At 44.7% G+C, this 22,658-nt stretch overlaps 1 protein-coding gene across 3 annotated transcripts in view; it reads right to left on the reverse strand.

Annotated features, from left to right (window-relative positions):
* Positions 1-22,658, reverse strand: part of DRC11 (dynein regulatory complex subunit 11) — a 237,563-nt gene that overhangs the window by 210,584 nt on the left and 4,321 nt on the right. For all 3 annotated transcript variants that reach the window (XM_077155534.1, XM_077155536.1, XM_077155535.1), the window contains exons 2-5: positions 6,346-6,670; positions 3,080-3,199; positions 1,902-2,093; positions 702-773 (exon numbers count right to left, since the gene is read on the reverse strand). In XM_077155534.1, the coding sequence (XP_077011649.1) occupies positions 702-773; positions 1,902-2,093; positions 3,080-3,199; positions 6,346-6,670 (709 nt within the window). The remainder of the gene's footprint in view (positions 1-701; positions 774-1,901; positions 2,094-3,079; positions 3,200-6,345; positions 6,671-22,658) is intronic.

Consider the following 22,658-nt stretch of genomic DNA (forward strand, 5'->3'; position numbering starts at 1 on the left):
GTCATTGTGAGTGGCTCCTCTTGCTCTTGCTGTCTTGGAGAAACCACATGCAGAGGCTCCTACCTGAGGGCACCCTCTCGATGGCAGCTGGCAAATCTTAAGGTCTTCCGTCTAACCACTCACAAGGAGCTGAGTGCTCCCAACATCCACACAAGCACGGAAGCGGATCCTTCCCCAGCTGCACTGCAGGTGAGAACCCAGCCCTCGCCGATACCTTGACTGCAGCTGTACGAGGCTCTCAGCAGGGTCCCCTGAAACTGGGCCCAGATTCCTCCCCCACAGAAACTGTGGGGTAATAAATGTGTGTTGGCTTATGCTGCTAAGTTTGGGGCATGCAGCAAGAGCTAGCACACGTGATCCAGTAATCACCATAACCCGCAAATGAGTAGGGCTGTACCAAACAAACCCGTTCTCAGAGTGGTGTGCACTGCTGACAGCCACAAGGAACAGCCTGCTCCAAGCCGGAAACTGTCGGCAGGTTGTTGGTGAAAGGGACATGACTCTGTTCCCTCTGTATCTACTGTGCAGAGCAAGGCGTCCGTACAACACGTGCGACTCCATTTCCTCACAGCACAGTCATTTAAATCTCTGCCTTTCTTTCCTCTCTCAAAAACTCTCTAAAGAAATCTGTAATATGGAGATTCTGTTTTCTTGAAGAAAGCAAACAAAAAGGTGTATATCCTATTTATAAGAACACTTACCATACCCAGGAATATCATTTCCTCTTCTCTCTCTCTTTCAATTTTCTTACTTTGATAGAAACCTCGCCACACCTTAAAGCCAAAAAAACAGTTAATTGTTTAATACAAAAAAACAAGTAAATAAAGGAAACCTACACTTTCTCCTATAAAAACAGCACATTCCACGTTAAAATGACCACAAAGCCAAGAACACGTGTGCATACCGATGGAATATTTCTTTCTTCTGTGATCACAGGCAGAATATTTTTTTTAAGAAGGAACTCATGATAGAAATGACCTAAAATCTTCATTCGTGTGGTCTCCTGCCTGGGAAATTTCTACAAGAGAATCTTCTAGATGGGGGGGATGTATCCTAGACTAAAGGTGGCACTTTATTGTTTTAAATGAAACTCTTCCTAAGACATGTAGAGAAATGTAAGATTAAACTTCTGAGAATCATACTGCCTGAGCTTTGCACTCAGGTGCTTTCAAAACCCTTCTTACGTCACCACAGAGACTCCGAAAGAAAATAATTTCCTATCGATCTCATCTGTGAGCCTTCAGCCCTCCCAGCTCCCACGCAAAAACACCTGATCTGCTGGCTCTGTTTATGCCCTGACACTTTCTTTTCTCTCTGATTTAATTCTAATTTCTATCACGTCGCCAAGCTTTTGTATTTTTGCGTAAACAACCTTAGCGTCTATTTAGAAAAAAAGATGGAGCACAAATAAATGGTTCTCACTTGACCAGTGAAGAAAGTCTCACAGCCAAACGCTAGGAAGAAAACTGATGTCTGGTTATTAATTTTGGAGATTGGGATTTTCTTTTCAAATGGTATACATTTCTGCAGCCTGGCAGGTGGTAACCCCTGCTCCCCCTTTGAAATTGTATGTGTGTGTGTGTGTGTGTCAACATAGTTTTTCAGTTAGTAAGGGTGTATTTCCTCATTGGATTTTAACAACAATCTTTCTAATCGTTAAATGATCAGAATAATTTAAAATGATCAGAATAAAATGTCTTGAGGTAATCCCTATTAATAATAAAATTTAAAAATTAGTTAGTGATTTCTTCTGGATAAATTAATATGCCTTCCAGGAATTTAGTCCAGTTCTCCCAAAGACAGAATTTTAGGCATCTGAGTCTCGGAGCCTAGCCCCCCACACTGCGAGATGTCCCTGGCTGTGCCTAGACCCAGCCCCAGCCAAGTGGCCACGTGAGCACCTTCTGAATCTGTAAGGCAGCAGCCCCCTCATCGGCCGTTTTCTCGCTGAGCAGCCTGGCTTGCTTTGCTCTGAATTCTTGAAGAAAGATTTGCTTCATGAACAGGGCTCTTAGACGGCCTTGCCGTGCCCTCTCTGAGATCTGGATTATCTTCAGAGCCTCTTCGAAGGGGATGGGCTTTACCGATCTTTTCTGCAAAACCAACAAACAAAAACGCACATTAAGATAAATCAATGTTTAAACACGTTAACCACATCAATTGATCTCAGGAACATATATACTCAATTCTACCACAGCCTTGATAGGACTCCCAAACTGTAGATAAAGAGTATGATATCTGCTCAAAGCATTTTTCCAATGAATTATATGCATTTTTATAATGTACCATGCTCACACTGAGGTCCCAAATTAAAGGTTTCCATAGCTTTCCTCCCACACTCTGAAAAACACACTGTTTAATTAGCGTCACGATATTGTAGGTTGCCAACAAATCCTCCGAGAGGAGCGAGGCATTAACTGGTTAGAGGGGAGGCCACCGGAATGCAGAAGCAGCTCCAGCAGCAGACCGACACACAGGGGCCATGTGGAAGGGACTGGAAGATGAAGACCCCCCGGCAGGCTGCAAGAGTCCAGGAGAAGAGCCTCAGCGTCAGAACAGAGACAGCTGTGAGGAGGGAAAGAAGGGGGGCGTGCACAAACGGGGACAAAGAAGCAGCAGCCCGCTGGACGGATCATCTCTAAGGATCTCTCTCCCTCTCCCCACACGGTCCACTAGAGGCGGACCACTCAACTTGAGGTTCAAAGGTCATCAGCATTTTCAGAGAGTGCAGTAATTCTTGAGTTCCTAGTAAGTTATCTCAGCATATAACCTAGCTTCTGATTTTAAGCCTGGTGAATGCTAGGTGAATTTGAGATGAAAAATTAAGCAGAGTTGACAATCTACTCAATAATCTTAGAGATACTATTTAACCAACAAATCATCACATTTTGACCTCCGTTTCTGAGTTCTTGAGAACTGATGATGCTGAATCACCAAAAGCCTGTTTGAAAGTGGAAGTGACTTATGTGTCCTGTAGCAAGGTGGGGGGGAGGGGCTGCACTTCTCACCCAGTCGTGAACGTCAGAGAGAGGACCACTTACAGATTAGGGGGTAATTCCTGTTAAAGTGATATACAAACCAGGGTAGATGAGTCTAATCCACTGTCCGCTAATATCTGAGCAAGGATTTTCTCTCTTCCTTTTATCACTTCCAACTTCTCCTTCAGAAAATACTTGGGAATGGGGATATCTAATTGTTGCTAGAGAAGAGAAAGCAAAAGAGCATTTGGTCACAATTCCAGGACTCAAATCCCTTCAAGATACACAATAAGGACAGGTGCCTCAAAGAGACTTGCTTTGTCTCCCAGTCTCATTTAAGAGACGGTGGGCCTGGCCGAGTGAAGGGAATTCATCACCACCGAGGAGACACAGGTAAAGTCGAGAGGAAAAGTTGCAGCAGCACTCCTGGTTTTAATCATTGCAGTACAACCTCATTAATTCATATCAGTTCAATTAAATAATGATTACTTCATGATTTGCTTTTAAGAAATATAATTTTTAATCTCAACCTACCTAAAATAATAATTTCAATTAGAATGGCAATGTACAGAGCTATAGAGATCTTTGAATTAAACCTAATAATATATCATTAGTGCCATCAACTATTTGTGTGTTAATGGTTGCAACTCTTTCTTGTAATTTGGCTTCACTTTTACCCAAATAACTCTTTTACAAGAACTGTTTACAAAGTTAGTCTGCTTTATTAGGGAACTTGCTTTTATATGGTACATGTAAACATCAGTTTTTTGCTCATGTGTATCACACCAAAGACCGCACGTTAGGGGGTTAAATGAATGAGATCTACCCGTCCACGTCCCCTAATCAGGGGAGCAGGAGAGCTACTGAAGGCTGCGGTGGGCCTTGGCCGAGCCCGGTGAGAAGCACCGTCCACACCCTGCCAGCCACCTGGAGCTGCCTTCGGCCCCAGCAGGGCCCCAGGAAGGTGAGTTCTGGTCTGTGGGCCCGGCTTCCCCTTTTGCCCTTTCTGGGTACAACCCCACGCACCCTCCTCGACCAGACCCGGGAAGGTCTGCACAGGCCTTCCCCTAAACAAGCATCGCAGCATGGAGGGGTGTCCTTCTTGGTGCTTGGGGGGCAGCCTCCCCAGGACTTCTGGGAGGTGGTGACAGCATCTGAAACCAAAATTTTCTTAGGCTAATGGAGGTTTGGGGAGATCTGAAGGGGAGCTGGTCCAGTGGGGGAGCGTGGCCTGGGGACAGAGGGTGGCCAGAGGGGAATAATTATACTTTTATTCAGTGTTGTGATTCTATTTACTAACAAGCATGCCTGCTGGCCACTTTAGCTAAAAGGGGCATTTAGGGATGGATTCTGGGGACCTCGTGGAAACAGAGACAGGAACACAGCTGGATGTCTGCCAGCAATAGAGACGTGTCCAGAAAAGGTGTCTTCAGACTCTGTCTCCCTGCAGAGCAGCTTCCTCCAATCTTTGGGCACAAGGTGAACGAAGGCTCTGATGACTTACAGGTTTGGGAGACTCAGTTCAGACCCTGAGACAGAAACTGGTCCCGCCCACTCGGTCCAGGTTCCAGAACCTTTCAGGAAAGGACGGACCGGCACAGCCGCCAACAGACCGAGCCCCGCACCATCAACCCATCGGGGGGCAGGGTCAGACTGTGCAAAGTGCTGGGGCCGGTCCATAACACGTCCAGTAGCCGTGAGCTGGGAGGGTGACGGCCACTGAGGCCAAGACACAGTGGGTGCTGATTGCTCTGGGCTGCCCCTGCCCCCCTGCAGTGGGGAACTGGTGGCACAAGAATTCCCGGGGTGGGGGGTGGCACACGCTCGGAGCCCCTGCTGCTGGGGGAGCCCACCGGCCACCAGAGCCATGACCATTGGCGCCCGGCTGAGTCCCAGCCCACAGGTCAGGAGGGACTCTGTGGGGGCCTCCTGGATGGGACTTGCTCATCCCCGCCACTGCCGGCACTCAGGGCTTGTCTCTGCAGGCGCAAGTGCCCGGGCCAGCGGAGGCCGAAAGGCTGTTCGAAGCGGCGGGAAAAGAATGGAAAAGGGAAGGAGCCCACCATATGATGTTCATAAGTTCCTTATCCCTTAAACTGAGGAATACTCGTAGCGTCAGAAATCAGAACACAGGTTACCAGGGGCAGGGGTGGGGGTGGAGAGTGGTGAGTTAGCGCTCAGCTGGTCAGCTCTGTGGAAGGGGGTGGAGAGGTTTGGGTACTGATGGTGGCACGATGTTAGGTACATGCGTACCCGGGAACTGCCTACTTGAATGTGGTTAAATGGGAAACGTGATGGCATATCTATGTTGCGACAATAGAAAATTGAACAACTTCGGAATCTTATTTAATAGTCTTTAAATTAAATGAATATAATTTAATACTCCTCAAATGTAGGAATGTGATTGAATGGGCATTTGCCTTAAATTTGGCCTCGTTGTTCCCGAGACTGCTGCATGGGCAGATAAGGCCCCCCTGCCGCAAGGGCCCGGTGACTTGGTACTTAGACTACACTGGTGTGAGCGAGTGCGACACACACACCTGTGGGGGCCGACTGCCAAGGTGCTCTTCGCTCTCAGCTCTAGGGATGCCCAGCCCAGGGGAAAACAGCCGGAGAGGAGCCAGATGGCTCTGAAGGGAAGAAACACCAAACCCCATTTGAGAAAACTAAACCTCTTTTCCTTTTGAGTTTACTTCATAGAGACACGTTCCCTTCCAATTGGGTGGTGGGCTCAGAGGACACAGAATCGAGGCCCCAGCTGTCCCCGCAGACCTGGCCCCAGAGCATCTGAGGAGACCCCGGGAACCTGGCAGCAAGGTCAGGAGGGCAGAGGCAGGGTGAGCAGGCTGGGAGGGGGTGCCGTGGGGAGAGCCCTTCTTCAGAGTCAGGGGCCCCAAGTCCCATAGCACACACCCCTTCCAGGCCCCCCTGACCCCCAGCAGAGGAGGAGACACGGCCACCTGGGGACAGGGAGCCAGTGCCCACAGGCTCCCTGTGCCTAAGACGACGGAGCAAATAAAGGCCAGAGCGAGCTTTCCTGTGGAAACCGGGTAGGGGGCACTGCTGTCAGACATTGGCACATCCTTGCTGCAGGACGGGGGACAGGCCTGGCTCGTCCACCCCACAGGCCTGGGCAGCCAGGGCAGCACCAGGGGGAACTGCAGGACCCTGGAGCCCGACAGACCGAAGGGCCGCAGAAAGAGCCATGTGGCCCCAAATTAAGGTCTACCCGAAGGACTGTGCTTGAATTTTTAATACGTCAAACAAGTGGATACGTCTAAAAAGCCTGCTGCACACTGGCTGCAGGTCTGTATAGCTGATTTAAGCTACACGGAAACTATTAAGGGGGAAGAAAAGGAGTACTCACAGGAGCCAACTTTAGATCCTGTAAGATATCATCAAAATAGTGATACTCGCTTAATTCCAAGTCGACCATCTCGTGCTTCAGCTCCAGGATCCGACCCATGACCCCGTCCAGCACCTTGCGGACCAGCGCCCGCTTCTGGGGGTGAACCATCTGGTCGTAGACGCCCTCCAGGCTCCTGAAGACCTGCACGTAGCGGATGTAGCAGGTGGCCAGCGTTTGGAAGATGAAAGCTCGGTTACTCTGGGGCTCCACCTTCCTCTGAGACTCCTTGTCGAGCATCGAACTGAGGTCTTCTTGGGTCTGATGCCATATCTTATCATACATTCTGAGGGGAGACGGAGTCCAGACAGCACAGTAAGTAACTGGGCACCTGGCATAACAAAATACAACACACGCTTGAATGTGAGTCAAGACTGCTATGTGGATGCGCACCTCAGTTTCGGATGTGACCACTACAGCTATCATCACATAAGCAGTCTGAAAAAATCTTTCGCCTAATGAAATAAAGTGATTGCTCACCATACCTGTGAGGCTAGTATCATTATACTCATGTAAAAGATGAAGAAGCTGATATTTACAATGGTTAACTGATTTGTCCATGGTCACTCAGTGATTTTAGTATCTCTGCAGATATTCAGGAGGAGGCAAGAGTTCTAGACAATCAAGGCCAAAATTTAAATCTGAATTTAAATCCTGAAGCTTAGACAACTCAAAAGATACTTCTATTAGACAAACTTACCTGATACTATAATCTAAATTAAAAGTTTCAGTAGCACTTACTGGAGAATCAACAAATGTATACAAAAATCAATTCTTTATTTATTAAAGACCCAAAGGTAAAAACCTTACCACTTTTAGAAGAAAATACAGCAGAATATCTTTATCACTTTAGGGGATAAAAAAAAATTAGGGGAGTGAAGATTTCTTAAACAAGTCTATACTAAAAAAGTAATAAATTCTATTATATTAAAACTAAGAGTTGCTCCTTAAAAGATACAGAGAGAAAGTGAAAATGAAAGCTTTTCACAAAATGGAAGGGGACATGTGCAGCACATGTAAATTATAAATAATTTGTTATCTAATATATACTAAGAATTCCAAAAAGGAACAAGAAAAGGACCAATAACCCAACAGAAGAATAGACCAAAAGACATGAAGAAGCATTCCAAAGAAGAAGACGTACGACTGAGGAGCAAACCTACAAAAAGATACTTACCCTCATCAGTAAGCTGGGAAATGAAAGAAAACTACAAAGAATAAAGATCTTAAACACACTATACTGGGAAAACTTTAAAAGTTTGATAATACTAAACATTTTCAAGGAGCTTAAAGATTTGCAACAGGACCTCTGGACACTGCTTGGGGAGAGTAAACTGAATAACTACTTAGGAAAATAATTCAACGTGATCTTACAAAGAGGAAGGAGCGCATATCTAACAAATGGGCAATTATGCCCTAGTAAAGACACATCAGGAATGATCATAGTAGTGTTAAAAATAATTGCAGACTCTTTTGTCCGCCGGCCCGCCGCGCGGCGCCCACGCCCCGCAGCAGCGGACCCGCCCGCCCTCCTCTCCCCTCTTTTGTCCGCCGGCCCGCCGCGCGGCACCCACGCCCCGCAGCAGCCGACCCGCCCGCCCTCCTCTCCCCTCTTCCGCCTTCACCGGCTCCTCCGCCACCAGCCTCGACAGCCTTGCCACCCTCACCTTTCCTCCTCCAGAACAGCTACTGGGGGAGTGGAGACAATACAGAGCAGCTCCCAGAGCCAAGAGGGAGATCAAAGGGACGGCGTACTCCATCCTGGAACGGCTGACTGTCTGGGAGAACCAGCTCTGGTGAGAACACTGAGGGACGCGGGCTTTCCTGGGCGGGACGGCAAGCGACCGGAGTCCCTCCCTTCCACCTTCCCAGGCCAGCTGGTAGAATTGGACAGGCGGTCCCCTTAGGCCGCGGCGGCTGGTGCCCCCACCACGCGAGGTCCCCCGGACCAACTGAGAGAGTTGGGTCGGAAATCCCCAGACCGCGGAGAACGGTGACCGGGGGGGGTCCCTTCCAAACACGTGACTCCCCGGTCCGGCTGGGAACAGTGCACTCTCCCGGGCTGCGACAGCTGGCGCCCTCCCGCCACGCTTGGCGCCCCGGGCCGACTAGCTAATTCGGCCAGACGCTCTCCCGTGCTGCGGCGGCCGGCGACCCTCCCCGCATTCGGAACCCCAGGCCGGCTGGCACTCTTCCAAGACGCTTCGGCTGCCGAACCTCCCCTACGGCGAGAATTTTCCAGAGTTAAAGGACCCACAGCAACTTTCACTGGTGGAACCCGTAGAAAAACGTGTGCCATGAGCGCCACCTACTGGGCAGGATAAGAAAAACAGAACCCAGAGATTGCACAGAAAAATCTTTCAACCTGTGGGGTCGAACACCCAGGGAAATCTGACTAAATGCCCAGATGCCAGCAGAAGATAACAGATCACGCTCAGAAAATTGAACATATGGCCCAGTCAAAGGAACAAACCAATAGTTCAAATGAGATACAGGAGCTGAAACAACTAATGCTGAATATACGAACAGAAATGGAAAACCTCTTCAAAAACGAAATCGATAAATTGAGGGAGGACATGAAGAAGACATGGGCTGAACATAAAGAAGAAATAGAAAAACTGAAAAAACAAATCACAGAACTTATGGAAGTGAAAGATAAAGTAGAAAAGATGGAAAAAACAATGGATACCTACAATGGTAGATTTAAAGAGACAGAAGCTAGAATTAGTGATTTGGAGGATGGAACATCTGAATTCCAAAAAGAAACAGAAACTATCAGGAAAAGAATGGAAAAATTTGAACAAGGTATCAGGGAACTCAAAGACAATGTGAACCATACAAATGTACGTGTAGTGGGTGTCCCAGAAGGAGAAGAGAAGGGAAAAGGAGGAGAAAAACTAATGGAAGAAATTATCACTGAAAATTTCCCAACTCTTATGAAAGACCTAAAATTACAGATCCAAGAAGTGCAGCGCACCCCAAAGAGATTAGACACAAATAGGCGTTCCCCAAGACACTTACTAGTTAGAATGTCAGAGGTCAAAGAGAAAGAGAGGATCTTGAAAGCAGCGAGAGAGAAGCAATCCATCACATACAAGGGAAACCCAATAAGACTATGTGTAGATTTCTCAGCAGAAACCATGGAAGCTAGAAGACAGTGGGATGATATATTTAAGTTACTAAAAGAGAAAAACTGCCAGCCAAGACTCCTATATCCAGCAAAATTGTCCTTCAAAAATGAGGGAGAAATTAAAACATTCTCAGACAAAAAGTCACTGAGAGAATTTGTGACCAAGAGACCAGCTCTGCAAGAAATACTAAAGGAAGCACTAGAGTCAGATACAAAAAGACAGAAGAGAAAGGCATGGAGAAAAGTGTAGAAAGAAGGAAAGTCAGATATGATATATATAATACAAAAGGCAAAATGGTAGAGGAAAATATTATCCAAACAGTAATAACTCTAAATGTTAATGGACTGAATTCCCCAATCAAAAGACATAGACTGGCAGAATGGATTAAAAAACAGGATCCTTCTATATGCTGTCTACAGGAAACACATCTTAGACCCAAAGATAAATATAGGTTGAAAGTGAAAGGTTGGGAAAAGATATTTCATGCAAATAACAACCAGAAAAGAGCAGGAGTGCTTATACTAATATCCAACAAATTAGACTTCAAATGTAAAACAGTTAAAAGAGACAAAGAAGGACACTATATACTATTAAAAGGAACAATTAAGCAAGAAGACATAACAATCATAAATATTTATGCGCCAAACCAGAATGCCCGAAAATACGTGAGGAATACACTGCAAACACTGAAAAGGGAAATAGACACATATACCATAATAGTTGGAGACTTCAATTCACCACTCTCATCAATGGACAGAACATCTAGACAGAGGATCAATAAAGAAATAGAGAATCTGAATATTACTATAAATGAGCTTGACTTAACAGACATTTATAGGACATTACATCCCACAACAGCAGGATACACCTTTTTTTCAAGTGCTCATGGATCATTCTCAAAGATAGACCATATGCTGGGTCACAAAGCAAGTCTTAACAAATTTAAAAATATTGAAATCATACACAACACTTTCTCGGATCATAAAGGAATGAAGTTGGAAATCAATAATAGGCGGAGTGCCAGAAAATTCATAAATACATGGAGGCTCAACAACACACTCTTAAACAACAAGTGGGTCAAAGAAGAAATTGCAAGAGAAATTAGTAAATACCTAGAGGCAAATGAAAATGAAGACACAACATATCAAAACTTATGGGACGCAGCAAAGGCAGTGCTAAGAGGGAAATTTATTGCCCTAAATGCCTTTATCAGAAAAGAAGAAAAGGCAAAAATGCAGGAATTAACTGTCCACTTGGAAGAACTGGAGAAAGAACAGCAAACTAATCCCAAAGCAAGCAAAAGGAAAGAAATAACAAAGATTAGAGCAGAAATAAATGAAATTGAAAACATGAAAACAATAGAGAAAATCAATAAGACCAGAAGTTGGTTCTATGAGAAAATCAACAAGATTGATGGGCCCTTAGCAAGATTGACAAAAAGAAGAAGAGAGAGGATGCAAATAAATAAGATTAGAAATGGAAGAGGAGACATAACTACTGACCTCACAGAAATAAAGGAGGTAATAACAGGATACTATGAACAACTTTACGCTAATAAATACAACAATTTAGATGAAATGGACGGGTTCCTGGAAAGACATGAACAACCAACTTTGACTCAAGAAGAAATAGACGACCTCAACAAACCAATCACAAGTAAAGAGATTGAATTAGTTATTCAAAATCTCCCTAAAAAGAAAAGTCCAGGACCAGACGGCTTCACATGTGAATTCTATCAAACATTCCAGAAAGAATTAGTACCTACTCTCCTCAAACTCTTCAACATAATCGAAGAGGAGGGAAAACTACCTAATTCATTCTATGAAGCCAACATCACCCTCATACCAAAACCAGGCAAAGATATTACAAAAAAAGAAAACTACAGACCAATCTCTCTAATGAATACAGATGCAAAAATCCTCAATAAAATTCTAGCAAATCGAATCCAACAACACATTAAAAGAATTATACATCATGACCAAGTAGGATTCATCCCAGGTATGCAAGGATGGTTCAACATAAGAAAATCAATTAATGTAATACACCATATCAACAAATCAAAGCAGAAAAATCACATGATCATCTCAATTGATGCAGACAAGGCATTTGACAAGATTCAACATCCTTTCCTGCTGAAAACACTTCAAAAGATAGGAATACAAGGGAACTTCCTTAAAATGATAGAGGGAATATATGAAAAACCCACAGCTAATATCATCCTCAATGGGGAAAAATTGAAAACTTTCCCCCTAAGATCAGGAACAAGACAAGGATGTCCACTATCACCACTATTATTCAACATTGTGTTGGAAGTTCTAGCCAGAGCAATTAGGCAAGAAAAAGAAATACAAGGCATCAAAATTGGAAAGGAAGAAGTAAAACTATCACTGTTTGCAGACGATATGATACTATACGTAGAAAACCCAGAAAAATCCACAACAAAATTACTAGCGCTAATAAATGAGTACAGCAAAGTAGCAGGCTGCAAGATCAACATTCAAAAATCTGTAGCTTTTCTATACACTAGTAATGAACAAGCTGAGGGGGAAATCAAGAAACGAATCCCATTTACAATCGCAACTAAAAGAATAAAATACCTAGGAATAAATTTAACCAAAGAGACAAAAAACCTATATAAAGAAAACTACAAAAAACTGCTAAAAGAAATCACAGAAGACCTAAATAGATGGAAGGGCATACCGTGTTCATGGATTGGAAGACTAAATATAGTTAAGATGTCAATCCTACCTAAATTGATTTACAGATTCAATGCAATACCAATCAAAATCCCAACAACTTATTTTTCAGAAATAGAAAAACCAATAAGCAAATTTATCTGGAAGGGCAGGGTGCCCCGAATTGCTAAAAGTATCTTGAGGAAAAAAATCGAAGCTGGAGGTCTCACGCTGCCGGACTTTAAGGCATATTATGAAGCCACAGTGGTCAAAACAGCATGGTATTGGCATAAAGATAGATATATCGACCAATGGAATCGAATAGAGTGCTCAGATATAGACCCTCTCATCTATGGACATTTGATCTTTGATAAGGCAGTCAAGCCAACTCACCTGGGACAGAACAGTCTCTTCAATAAATGGTGCCTAGAGAACTGGATATCCATATGCAAAGGAATGAAAGAAGACCCGTATCTCACACCCTATACAAAAGTTAACTCAAAATGGATCAAAGATCTAAACATTAGGTCTAAGACCATAAATCAGTTAGAGGAAAATGTAGGGAGATATCTTATGAAACTTACAATTGATGGCCGTTTTATGGACCTTAAACCTAAAGCAAGAGCACTGAAGAAAGAAAGAAAGAAATGGGAGCTCCTCAAAATTAAACACTTTTGTGCATCAAAGAACTTCATCAAGAAAGTAGAAAGACAGCCTACACAAGGGAGACAATATTTGGAAACGACATATCAGATAAAGGTCTAGTATCCAGAATTTATAAAGAGATTGTTCAACTCAACAACAACAAAAAGACAGCCAACTCAGTTACAAAATGGGAAAAAGACTTGAACAGACACGTCTCAGAAGAGGAAATACAAATGGCCAAAAGGCACATGTAGAGATGCTCTATGTCCCTGGCCATTAGGGAAATGCAAATCAAAACCACAATGAGATATCATCTCACACCCACCAGAATGGCCATTATCAACAAAACAGAAAATGACAAGTGCTGGAGAGGATGCAGAGAATGAGGCACACTTATCCACTGTTGGTGGGAATGTCAAATGGTGCAACCACTGTGGAAGGCAGTTTGGCAGTTCCTCAAAAAGCTGAATATAGAATTGCCATACGACCCAGCAATACCATTGCTAGGTATCTACTCAAAGGACTTAAGGGCAAAGACACAAATGGACATTTGCACACCAATGTTTATAGCAGCGTTATTTACAATTGCAAAGAGATGGAAACAGCCAAAATGTCCATCAACAGAAGAATGGCTAAACAAACTGTGGTATATACATACGATGGAATATTATGCAGCTTTAAGACAAGATAAACTTATGAGGCATGTAATAACATGGATGGACCTAGAGAATATTATGCTGAGTGAATCCAGCCAAAAACTAAAGGACAAATACTGTATGGTCCCACTGATGTGAACGGACATTCGAGAATAAACTTGAAATATGTCGTTGGTAACAGAGTTCAGCAGGAGTTAGAAACAGGGTAAGACAATGGGTAATTGAAGCTGAAGGGATATAGACTGTGCAACAGGACTAGATACAAAAACTCAAAAATGGACAGCACAATAATACCTAATTGTAAAGTAATCATGTTAAAACACTGAATGAAGCTGCATCTCAGCTATAGGGTTTTTTTGGTTTTTGTTTGCTTGTTTGTTTGTTTGTTTGTTGTTGTTGTTTTTTACTATTATTACTACTTTTATTTCTTTTCTTTATATTAACATTTTATATCTTTTTCTGTTGTGTTGCTAGTTCCTCTAAACCGATGCAAATGTACTAAGAAACGATGATCATGCATCTATGTGATGATGTTAAGAATTACTGAGTACATATGTAGAACGGTATGATTTCTAAATGTTGTGTTAATTTCTTTTTTTTTTTCTTTCCGTTAATAAAAAAATAAAAAAATTAAAAAAATAAAAAAAAAATAATTGCAGAACCTGGAGACAAAAGTCCATCAACAGGAGACTGGACAAACCATTTGAGATCTATCCTCTCAAGGAACACTACACAGCAGTGAAAATGAATGAACTATGGCTATAGGCGACCACTGGAACCTAAGGACCATAACATGGTGTAAAAGGTAAGATGCAACAGGATCTCAGAAACGGAAACTGTTTGTTGTTTACTGCATTTACATATTGTAATAAAGTGATAAAATATGGAATGATAAACACAAAATTCAAGATGGTGGTTATAGGTTATCCTGGGGGGATGGGGGGAGGATATGACTCTGGAGGATCCGAAAGCAGCTTCAGTGGTATTGCTAGGAGACCTTCTCTAAAGCTCATCGGTGTTTATTTTGATTCTTGATATCTTACATAGACACGTATTTTGCACAAATCATAGACAGTTATATGTTAATATTTGGAGAACAGACGGATATTCATCAGCCTTTCTGCTGCTTACTGAAAGGCACATCCACTCCACTGTGCCCAACAGGCTCATCAGGAGGAGTGTGGTGGGAGAGGAGGATTTGACTCAGTTACTGTCTTTCAAAGAGCTAACCTTGTGACAGGGGCATATGGTGGCGAGAGCCTCCTACCTTCTCAGCGGATGCTGTGACACGGGGCCAGGCCGTGCCATCCAGGAGGCAGAGACCTAGCCCCGGGGCCAGCAGCCTCGTCCGTCCTGCCCCCACTGCAATGGGGGTCTGGCAAGGCCCCCAGCCTATGTCGGTGAGTGACGTATGAGTGACTGGCTACACGAATGGTGTCATCCAAGGAGAGAACTGAAGAACCAGGAAGAACTAGGAATGGAAAGGGCATGGGGGCAGGGAGGGAAGAACATTCTGGAAGGGAGAGGAGAATACAAGGAAGGCACAGCTATGGGCTGGCCACTGGCACTTTCACAGAACAAAAGGGAAAGGAAAGGCTTGGATAAAACTGGAAAGGAGCAAGCAAGAAGAAACGAAGCTGGAAGACAGCAGGAGTGGAGCTGGTGTGGCTGCTAGTGCCCTGCTAAGCAGTTCTGACTCATTCAGGAGCAGTGAACTAATGAAGATTTTACGTTCTACAGAGACATGACCTGATTTGCATTTTAAAAAGTTACCTTTGGTATAGTAAAGAGAATGGATCAAAGAGGGGCAATGCTGGAGTTGGGGGCATCCAGTTAGGAGGCCATTTCTACAACTCAGGTGAAAGCTGCTGGTGAACTGGACTTGGGTGGCAGCAGTAGGACAGCATTAACTAATGGGCTTGAGAGATATCTGGGAAGTAGAAATGACTGAGCTTGATGAAGGTAAAGAAGGAGAGGTCAAAGGAGACAGCCTGTCTCTGGTCTGAGCACATAGGGTGGCAGCTTATCCATTCCTCCTGAGAGGGAACAAAGAAAGGTGAGCAGGTTTGGAAGAGAAAATGATGAACTCAGGGTGGAACCCATGGCTAACCTTGCCACTTCCAACTCAAGCTTCCAATGACTCCCCTCTCCATAGGGAACAAGGTATCTGAGTTAGGATTCTCTAGAAAAACAGAACTAACAGGAGAGATGTGTAAATATGAAATTTATAAAGGAATCTCATGCAACCATGGGAATGGAAGAGTCCAGAATCCATCGAGTCCAAATTCATCAGAAGCTGGCGGCTCCGATGAAGGGTCTGGACAAACTCCACAGGAGAGGCTTGTTGGCTGGAGAATCAATGAAAGAGTCTCTCTTCTCCCTTAAAAGCCTTCAGCTGATTGGATTATATCATCATGGTAGACACGCCTTAGCTGATCTCTGATGTAATCAGCCCCAGATGCAATCAAATGACTGATGATTTAATACACCAGCCTTCCAGTTCATCACCCAGCCACGAACTATCCTGGCAGCAATGGTCAGGCCAGTGCTTGCCTGGCCACACAGCTGGGCACCCTCACTTAGCCAAGCTGGCACCAGAACCTAACCATCACAGTACCTTTTTAGAACCTTCCATGATCTAGCCTCATTGTTTCCCGACCTTTACATTCATTTGTTTAATTTTGCAGTTACCGAAGTACTCCGTACATGGGGTTTAAAACTCAAACAGTAACCAGGCTTGCAACAAAACAATCAGTCCCCTGTTTCATCCATTCCCAATCCACAGAGGCTACTAGTTTCAACTCTTTTAACAGTTCCTCATAGTGTTTCTCTCCACATATGAAGATAATATGTATATACTGCTATTTTTCTATTTTCAATTTTAGATGTTACCTGTTGACTTCCTATTGTGAAAGAAAAGGATTTCAGCATTTTTATCCCACTGATCCATCCACACTTTCTTCCTTCCCAATCTTCTTACTATGTTTATATCATTCCATATTAAATTGGAATTCAGTGCTTATATGTTTATGATTACGTAAATATTGTTCAAGCTCAGCCTTCAGATAAACTCAGGGCCTCGTGGACCGTTGTGGAGGCTCTGGCTTTCACTCTGAGTAAGAAAAGCAGCCCCTGGAACTTTTGAACACAGGAATAACAGGAACCGACACAAGTTTGCTGCTGTGCTGAGAAGAGACTACTGTGACAGAGAGACCAGTTATTGGACTATTCATTTAGCAAGCGATCATGTCAGGTTCTAGATATATTTGCAGACAGACTGGATGTGGGGTGTGAGAGAGGATCAAGGATGACTCCTAAAGTTTCTATTTACTAAGGTAGCAAAGACTGAGGAAGGAACGGGTTTGTAGAGCTGGAGTTCAGCTTTGGGTAAGTTAACCTTAAGTGCCTATTAGACATCCAAGTGGACACAAGGAAGCAGTTCAATCGAGGGAGGGACTGAGGCAGGAAATGTGACTCACGGAGTTGAGAGCTTCAGGGTTATATGCATAGCCACGAGACCGGACAAGATCACTGAGGTGGGAGTGCTGCCGGAGAAGAGATTCGGTCCAATGCACCTCCAGCGTGGAGAGGGGGGAGACAAGGAGAACCAGGAAAAGAATCAGAGATGGAGTGGTCATCAAAGTGGGAAGAAAACCAGGAACACTGGGGATTCTGGAGATAAATGACGGAAGATTTTCAAAAGCGAGGGAGTGATCAGCTGTGCCAAATGCTAATAATATTTCAAGTGACATAAGAACCAAGAAGTGATCATTGGATTTAGGAGTGGGGGGGAGAGTGGGATCTGGAAAAGAGCAGTTGCAGTTGAAGTGGAGCAGGTCAAAGTGAAACGGGAAGATTGAGAATTGAAGAAAAGCACAGATGGCTCTTTAGAGGATGTGTGCCAAGAGAAGGGCAGTAGCTAGGAGGAAGTGGGGTCAAGAGTAGAATATTTTCATATGGGCAAAATGGTAGCACGTTGGTATGCTGATGGGAAAGATCCAGTAGGAGGCAAACTTGAGCGTGTAGGAGACAAATGGATGAACAGTGACCTTAAGTAGCAAAAGGTATGGGATCTGGAGCATAAATGGGAGAGGTGGCCTTAAACAGGCACACACAGCTCATAGGAACAGGAGGGAAGGGAGAGGAGGTGCCAGAGAAGTGGGGCAGAGGGTAATGGCACCTATCTCGACTGAGTCTCTGAAAACTGCCCTCCACATCTGGGAAAAGTTCTTGTCTCATTTCTAGGATAATTTCCTTCTGTTTTCTCTGTTATCTTTATGACTCCTATTAAGGCAAATTTGGGAACTATAAATTTTTGTATATCTTTCTCTAGTGTTCTTATACTTTTTCTCTTATTGTGGGTCTTTTCATCATTCTTTTCCCTACTCTCTGATTTCTTTCACTTTTCTCTTAATACTTCTCTTGAATTTATTTCTGCAATTTCAATCTATAAGATTTATTTCTTGTCCCTTGAGATGAAATTTTTATATAGCATCTTCCCTCAATGGATGTAAAATCTTCTTTTGGAAGATATTAATTATAAGGGGGAAAGGCGTTTAAAATTTTCTTCTGTTTTATCCACTGTTCTCTATTTCCTCCGAGTTTTGTTCCTTCCTCTCCATTTTAGTGTTTTTCATTGCACTAGCTATCTTCTGTCTGTCCCTCCCAAATCCATTTTCTCCTTGTCTTCACTCCCTGGCCTCCAGGGCTGGCCTCTATGGATGGCACTGGGTGGACTTCCTGGACCTCAGGTTTTTAGGTGGTCAACCTCTTGGGAAGCAAAGGCAGGAAACCCGAGAGTGGGAGGGGTGTGAGATGGAGGTATCTGTCTTCCAGCCCCTTCCTGGAAAGTTGACAAACGCTGGCCACATTCTTCCACAAAGGCACAGGGGGGTGCTAGCTCTGCCACTGCCAGTTCCAGGACCCGACACCACCCTTGTTGTTTCCCTACGTCATGCCCATGCTTTCGTCACCATCCCCTTTACTAGACTCCCTGTTTGAGTGTGGTGTCCTTTCCTGTAGGACCTCTACATTCATGGTAGACACTCTTTTCTTCCAATAATTTTGGGTGATTTTGGCATGGCTTTTATATTTAAGAACGAGGACAGAGATGCTAACCAGAAGCTCAGTTTGTCTGGGAAGAGCTTTGTACCTTTGGCAGGGAGGGAACCTGACATTTCCCTGGGATGTGAGAAACCCACCAATGTCAGTCTTCCTTGTGTGGAGAAGGCTTCTCTGACCTCCTGACCAGGCATGTGTGTGGAGGGGGTGATATGAGACTGGGTTCTGGAGTGTTGGGAAGTAGTGGAGAGATGGGGGTGAGGACACTTATCTCTTCTTTGCCATCAGTCTGCCCGCTCACCCCCCCACCCCCCACCCCCGTGCTTACAGTGCCTGGGGGCCCTGCATCCAGCTTGCTTAATGTGTCACCTTCTGCCAGGGAGGGAGGGTTCAGCTGCCTGGCTCCCTGGGGCGTACACGAGACTGGGGCCTAAACGCTCCTTTCCTGGATCTACTGCCAGCCTTCCCACATCCAGCTCCACCTCAGAAATCCCAGCACCTTTGTCCCCTCTTCCCAGAGCTCTGCTGGGGAACGGCGGGTTCTCTCGCTCCCCTCTGCTGGCACCCAGGTTGCACCTTCCCTGCTCTGGTCTGTTCTCTCTTGCCCTGGTTTACTTCCCATTTCCCGTGTTTTTTGGATACCTCGGGTCAAAATGCTCAAATGCTCTCTTTGTCCTTGTGAGTTTATGGCCCCTTAAACCTTCATTGCCTCTGTAGACCAATTCAGGAGGAAGTGGAGATAAACACCTGGGCTCAATCCGTCTTGTTTAACTGGGGGTCCCTCAGCACCCCCCGCCAAGGTCACCACCAGCACTCTCCCGCGGCACACTCTCCAGTCCTACTCGCTGCCACTCCTCAGACGTGCTGCACACCTTCCTATGAACCAGAAGCAGTATAAACCATTCATTAACACACTGACCACATGCTGTATACAGGCTACAGGGCACCCTCGCAACATCCCCAAGGGCTCGCGCCATTCCCCCGGGATAGGAGTGTCATGGCCACACAGTTCCTCTGTGGCAAAGCCAGCGTTTGAACCAGGTTTATATGATCCTAAGTCTATGTTAGTCAGGGGTCTCTAGAGAAACAAAAACAACAGGAGAGATCTGTAAATATGAGATTTATAAAGGTGTCTCATGCAACCACGGGAAAGAAGGGTCCAAAATCCACAGGGCAGGCTGTGAAGCTGGGACTCCAACGAAGGGTCTGGACGAACTCCACAGGAGAGGCTCGCTGGTGGAAGAAGTAGTGAAAGTCTCTCTCCTTCCTTAAAGGACTTCAACTCATCGGATTATCTTGCTGTGGGAGATGCGCCTTAGTTGATCGCCGATGTAAATCAGCCACAGACACAATCAACTGACTGATGATTTAATACTCCAGCCTTCTAGTTTATCAACCAGCCATGAAATGCCCTTGCAGCAACACTCAGGCCAGCGCTTGCCTGACCAGACCACCGGGCACCATCACCTGGGCCTGGTGACACCTGAAGCCAACCATCACAAAGTCCAAACCATTATACAGTACTGTACTGCTGCCTCCACCCTCACCACAAAGAAGAGACCCACCACCACCAAATATACAACCTTCATTTTTGCCATATCCCAAGGTTTTAACACACATTCACCTGGTTGCTGGTGGGACTAGGAATCTTTTCACATGCGCACTGGCCATTTGCAAGTTCTCGTCCTTACATTGCTTTCTCATTTTTTTAAAACCCATTCACGTACTAAACAGTTTTACAGTGCTTTCCTAAAAATCAATGTTGGGGGCTTGTTTATATAGTCTGGGTTATGCTGCACTCTACAGCGTGCCTCCTAGCTATAAGAAACCAGCTTTTCAGCATGGCCCAGCATGGTCCACAGGGCACTCTGGGATGCGCTCAGTCCTTGGAGAATCTGGTCCTGGTCCCACATCAGCCGCTCGCTTCCGTGCCAGTGCTGTGGGCCTCCCTTGCTGGGCTCGGTGGGTTTCCACTGCCTTCCTGGTCCAGAGGGGCTTTTAACTTGCATTTTAAATATTTAAAGATTCTACCTTGCCTATCATGACTACGCGCGTGCAGCACAGACAGGAGATGCTCATCCTTCTGTCCCAACACTGGAAGCTGACTTCCATGTGGAAAGGCTTCTAGGTCTGGAGGATGACGACGGTGAGGAGGTGCAGGAGGAGGATGACAGCGGCGATGAAGATGCTGAAGACGATGAGGACAGCTCACCTGAACACAGTGCCGGCCCCTCTCCTAAGTGCTGGAGGAACATTAGCTCACGTGCTCCTCACAACAGCCCCTGGGGTAGGGGCTACTATTATCCACGTTCACAGATGAGGAAACTGAGGCATAAGGAAGTGATTGCCTAAAGTCACTCGTTTTCCACGCAGGATCTGTGCTTCTGCAGTTCAGCTCCAGAGCGCCTGCCTCGAACCCCTACATCTCATTGTTTCATTTTTGTAAGGAAGAACACAAATGAGGTATGGCAGATGAGGTGCCTGTGTGATGGTCACTGCGACAAAACAAAGTCAGAGGGGTTCAAAATAGCTCTTCCTCTCCCACCAGCCTGCACTGAGTTAGGAGAATGCCTACTGCCCTGACACCCCATTCCAGCTGCATGCAAACGCCGGATTTCACAAAACTTAATCTTATTTAAGAGGTAAGCCTAGTGAAAAAGCACCCTGCTATACAACTTTATTACAAAAGAGAATGTTATCAGAAAATTGGAACTCCATTTAGCACAGCACATTTCCCTCCTTGCATAAGAAATGACTAAGAAACAGAGCTGTTTATGGGAACGACAGCCACCTCCCCACACAAGCTCAAAGAATAATAACAAAAGCAACAGCATAGGCCAGTTCCAAGCACTGGGGATATTTTGGTAGTTCTGCCTGCCAAGCCTTAAAAAAAGGACAAGCAAACAGGAGAGGGTAGGAGAGAAAGACATGATCAAGGAAACTCATGGGCTTTATGTGACAATGGGCAACAGCCAAGCACCTGCTGGCAAATATACACTTGGGAGGGATATAAAACATTCGAGCATGTTTTTAGTTGACCCAAGCACAGGCTCTCTGAATCTGTAAAGGGACAGCAAATACACTCATCTACTCACCTGAGAAGAGACACAAGCTGAACATACTAACATTAGTGCAATATGTTTTAACATAAAATACAGAAACGCTTTTGGGCCTAAAGTGACAGGACAACATTAACAAAGAAAATTACAGGCAAGTTAATTTTTTTTAAAAGGAGCTCAGGTCTGAAATTCCACTTAACAGAACATAGAGCCAGATCAAAAGAACTGCCCCTGTGACCAAGGAGGGTCCCTCCAGGAATGCGTGCAATTTCGACGTAGAGGAAGTTAACTCCGTGCAGCAGCAGAACAAAAGCAAAAATTGTAAATGATTTCCATAGTTGCCAAGATTTCAATAAATTTTAACTTACTACACATTCCTGATTAAAAATCCCCTTCCAACATCCCCAAGGAATAGAAGGTGATGGATGTCTTCAAAATGCTAAAACCCAGAGACCAAAACTATTTTCAGGGGAGAAGCACGGAGACTCTCCACATATAACAGGGATTAATGCAAAGGATTTTTTAAAACCACTGCTTGTAAATGACATTATTGCAAACTCTAAAGAAATCGGTAAGGAAACATATTAAGTACACTTCACAGCACAATTGTGAGACAAGAGATAAAAACCACGAAAACCAAATGCAAAGAAAAATGAAAAAAGAAACCTCGTTTTTACTGGTACGTGAAATAAAAAAGCTAAAAATTTAAGAATAAGCATGGTGGGAGGCGCACAGGATCTGGCTGGAGAAAATTCCAGTTGCAGAAGACTGGAACATGTAGAAATCAGTATCTGTTCCTGCCTGAATGGACTAGACATAAAGGCAGCAAACTCTTGAGACTGGCCTAGAAATGCAGGATTACAACGAATCCTATACTAACACACTGGAGAATCTGTCAATAAATCGAGGAGTAATTTTAAAATGTGGGGGTGGAGTGAGGGTAAAAGGTGAAAGATATCTTATCAGGCTTCCAGACATTTAGGGCGCCAACAGGCAGTAAGGCTGGAGGAACCCTAAGGAAGCTGCCCGGGCCCCCCATCCTGTCAC

This window comes from Tamandua tetradactyla, chromosome 3 (assembly GCF_023851605.1).
Source record: "Tamandua tetradactyla isolate mTamTet1 chromosome 3, mTamTet1.pri, whole genome shotgun sequence".
In the NCBI taxonomy this organism is placed as follows: domain Eukaryota; kingdom Metazoa; phylum Chordata; class Mammalia; order Pilosa; family Myrmecophagidae; genus Tamandua; species Tamandua tetradactyla.